Source organism: Myotis lucifugus, unplaced genomic scaffold, assembly GCF_000147115.1.
Source record: "Myotis lucifugus unplaced genomic scaffold, Myoluc2.0 scaffold_181, whole genome shotgun sequence".
Lineage (NCBI taxonomy): Eukaryota > Metazoa > Chordata > Mammalia > Chiroptera > Vespertilionidae > Myotis > Myotis lucifugus.
In genome coordinates this window covers 2,391,841-2,395,995 of record NW_005871229.1, presented here as the reverse complement: position 1 = coordinate 2,395,995, position 4,155 = coordinate 2,391,841, and the positions used below count along the sequence as shown (strand labels likewise).

The window sequence follows — 4,155 nt, the reverse complement described above, 5'->3', positions numbered from 1 at the left end:
AGCTTCACCATGCCGGGAGGCAAGGAATCCAGCCTACCTGTGCTTGATGGAGTTGCTAAGGTCTCTGCGAGAGATCTGCGAGGGACCAGCGCGGTACTGACAGTGTGTCTGCGGGGAAGAGAAGAAGAGGAGGACAGCCGGTTACACAGAGGGCCGGAGGCTGGCGTGGGCCCATTACACAGAGGATTAGAGGCTGGTGTGGGCTCCAGCCAAACGCAGTACGAGGGAGGCTCACCGCCCTCAGGAAGGACAATGACCACATCACTTGTCAAATCAAAGCCAAGCAAAACGCTGGTTTAGCTTGTTTATCTTAACCCATGCAAGGTCCCCGGGCAGGACAGCCAGAGAGTGCCTTGAAGGAAGCCAGTGTGCAAACAATAAGATTAAGCATCACTTCCGTTTACAGAGTGCTTAGTGTGTGCTGGGTGTGTGCCCACACGTGCCTCAGTTCAGTACGGCGTGAGACAATCCCAAAGACGGGGGTTGTTAGCATCCCCACCTGGACGGTGAGGCAGCTGCGGCCTGGAGAGAGGAAGTCAGCTGCTCAAGGTCATACACCTCGGAAGCAGCACAGTCACTGTGAATCCAGGCTTGAGGGCTCTAGGCATGTGCCCTTGCAGGCAAAGTTCTAAAGCGGTAGATTCCAAATGCCAGTCACGCAAGTACCACCTTCCTAATTTTGGTCACGACCCTGTATAACCCATAGAATTATTTGTTTCCTATTTTAAGTTGACTCTTTTTGTTTGTTTAAATACATTTATTTTAAAATCAAAGTCTATATGGAAAACTAGTATCACTTTCTATATATTGTAGGTAACTATTTAAAATATGTCCAACCATGAACCATCTAAACTCATTCTAGAATAAGGGATGGACTGGTTGATGAACAGGTGGATGGATGGCTAGATGGATAGGTCGATGGACTGGTTGGTGGGTGTGTGGATGGATGGATGGATGGATGGATGGATGGATGGATGGATGGATGGATGGGTGGATGGATGGATGGATGGATGTTTGGACAGGTGGGTGGATGAATGGTCAGATAGGTAGGTGGATAGACAGATGACTGGATAGATGGACAAATGGGTAGATGGGTGAATGAATTGCTAGGTGGGTGGATGGATGGATGGGAATGAGGGGGAAACAATACATCACACAGACTTCAGACTGGATTCCTGTCCCCATCTGGTCTTTTCTTTTTTATCTTAGACTAAATCCCAGTGACCTCCACTGACAGTTCTGGGACTTTTTCTGTAGACTGAGCCCCAGTCCCCACCTTCCCTCCACTTCCCGGCTCCTCACAGACCTTGCAGGCGCCGAGAGGTGTGAAACAACAGCAGAAATGAACTAGTGCTGCCTGTGAAAGCTCCACCAGCCAGGGCGAGGAGAAGCCAGAGGCTGACCCGCACGCCAGCTCTCATTTCTCAGGCCGGATGGATGGGGCCAGCTCCCTGTTTTCCGAGCTGCAAATGCACGCCTCATTTTTCACAGCAATTGTAATGGAGTTGTGTGCTCACGGGGGAGCCGGGCTTGTCTGAACCGATCAGGGAGCATTTAACCCCCAGCCCATTCAAACCCTCTCTTCGGTCTCATGACACCGGCGGCAGCCATCTGAAAGCTGTTTCCAGAAACCCCAGTTCTGCCCTGGGACCCTTTCTCAGAGAGCTAATGATTCTCCAAGCCCCAAAGGGCAGAGAAAACACAAGAGGGACGCAGCTGATAGATCACTCACTCCGAATCACTGCCAGTGGAATCCCTCTAGTTTAACTAAAAACTAAATGTCACCCCTTTTGTAAGCCCATTTTACTACTTGTTTAGTTTCTGAGAAACAAACAAGCAAACAAAAAAGAAAAACATTTGAGAGAGAGAGAGAGAGAGAGAGAGAGAGGGGACACACGCACGCGGGCTTTCTTCCCATTGCCATCTCCTTTGGGGACTGAAGTGAGATTTGAGAGGAAGGATTCTACCTGCTAATTCCTTAAAATGTTTTCTCCGGGGCCAGGGATGGGCGAAGGGGTGAAGCTGTGCTGGAGAGGAGGGTCAGCTCAGATACACCGCCTCCTTGTGGGGAATCCACAGAACGGGAGTGCCACAGGGGAGCTCCATCTCCTGGAGCATCAGCAGGGCTGTGGGAAAGGTGTGTTGAGGGGATTCTGAGGCTCGCTAGGGAAGACCTGGGAGATTGACAAGCAATGCCTGCAGGGCGAAGCATAAGGTCGTACCCACAAGTCTGCATATATTTGCCTCTCCAGCAAGCAGAGAGACCACATCTTTGTCTCTGCCTCACTGCCTCAGAGCATAGGGGGTGAGTCAAAATAAGTGCTTAAAACATGTTTGCTGAATCTAAGATTATATATAACCCTGAGTGATTGATCACTCAATATGTGTTACCCGTTGAAGTTTCTACCTGGAAGCTGTGCCTTTTTGCACTCGGGGTTCTCATTATTCCCGCTGTACAAAGGAAGACACAGGAGCTCAGAGAGGTGCAGGGACTTGCTGAAGGTCACACAGCCAGGCACTAGCAGATCCTCAAGCCGTAACTGCAATTGTTCACAAGTCCTCCGAAAGCCCTACACCAGTGTTCTCAGCCAGGGGCACTGATGGCCCCCAGGAACACTGGGCAATGAATGGAGGCATGTTTGGTTGTCAGGCTAGGGTGGGGAGGATGCTACTGGTATCTAACAGGTAGAGGCCAGGGATGCTGCTCAACATCCTACAGTGCATAGGACAGCCCCCCACAGCACAGAACTAACCACCCCCAAAGTCAATGGCGCCAAGGATGAGAATCCCAGATCCAGATGTTTTTACTTCTCCAGGCATCTCTCTACCCCCCCAGCCCCCAAATGACCCGGATGGTGTTCCTGAGGCTCAAGTCAGCAGACAGCAAGTCCTCTTGTATTATAAGCACATCTCACTGTTCCACTCAGAGCCTAATTATCCTGTTATTCTCAATTACAGCGCCGTCTCGAAAAAGCAGAAGTAATTAAGTTTAGTCGTTTGGTTTCATTCCCCCAATATCTGGTTGAAGGGTGAACTCTGTCCATTACATTACGAGCTGCAGCAGCGTTCTTCTCAGGCTATAATAACCTGCTCACAGCATCACACGGGGTGTGAAGAGCTGAACTCTGAGATCCTCCCTTTACTTTCTGCGTTTCGATTTCATTACACTTGCCAATGCAAGCCTTAGAGCAAAGGGAAACCGGTTAAAGGGAAAGGGGGGGTGGAAATCTATGAAAATCGAGGCCTTATCATAACAGAGAAGGCAAACAGCATTTACAGCAATTAAACTGATACAGAAACTTCTGCTTAACAATCAAAGCGCCTATTAAGATGTCTCCATAGCTGAACAAAAGATTCTTTTTCTAGTCTAATTTTCTGATAACAAGTCGTACAGACACGGAGGCAGAACTGCTGCCTTCTGTCCCAGGGGGAGAACACCAGACATGTCTTCTTAGACATTTTCATTCCCGCTGCCTGGAGAGGGAACGTGCTGGAGGGGAGGTGGGGTCTTCTCCCTCCTGCAGGCCCCTGGCGATGCCCTCGCACAAGTGCCTCCGCACAGAAGGGGGTAAACCAGGAGGCCTGGTCTTTGAAATCACCCTGGTAGCCAGATAAACAAACAGAAGCCTCGACAGAAGAAACCGACATTAATAAAGCATCCATGTAATGTAGAGCTTTGATATGAAAAACTCAGAGTCAGACGCGGGAAAAGCATCGAAAAACATTTAACACAGGGACACAAGGTAAAAACGGTGACAATAAAGAGAAGGACGAGGAGGAAAAAGACCAGGAGGAAAAGAAATAAGAATAACAATCAGCCCAGCAGTGTGGCTCAGCGGTTGAGTGACCCTGAACCAAGAGGTCAACGGTTTGATTCCCCATTCCCCGTCAGGGTATTTGATTGCCAGCTGATTGATGATGTTTCTCTCTCACCGATGTTTCTATCTCTCTATCCCTCTCCCTTCCTCTCTCTTTAAAAATCAGTAAAAACATGTTTATTAAAAAAATAGCAATCAGAAAGAAAAAAAATAAAAGATATGCTTTTTGTGGAGTGTTACCATGTACAGGCACTATTGCCAAATAAGGCCTACATATATACTATCTCATTTAACCCGTACCTGACAGTGCATGCATTCTGGTGACCTATCAGCTGTT

General features: G+C 48.7%; 1 protein-coding gene across 1 annotated transcript in view; it reads right to left on the bottom strand.

The window, feature by feature from the left end:
* The window catches only part of KSR2 (kinase suppressor of ras 2), a 258,784-nt gene that overhangs the window by 70,876 nt on the left and 183,753 nt on the right, over window positions 1-4,155 (bottom strand). The window contains 2 exon segments of the mRNA XM_023760417.1: window positions 38-81; window positions 83-108. Coding sequence (XP_023616185.1) covers window positions 38-81; window positions 83-108 — 70 coding nt within the window.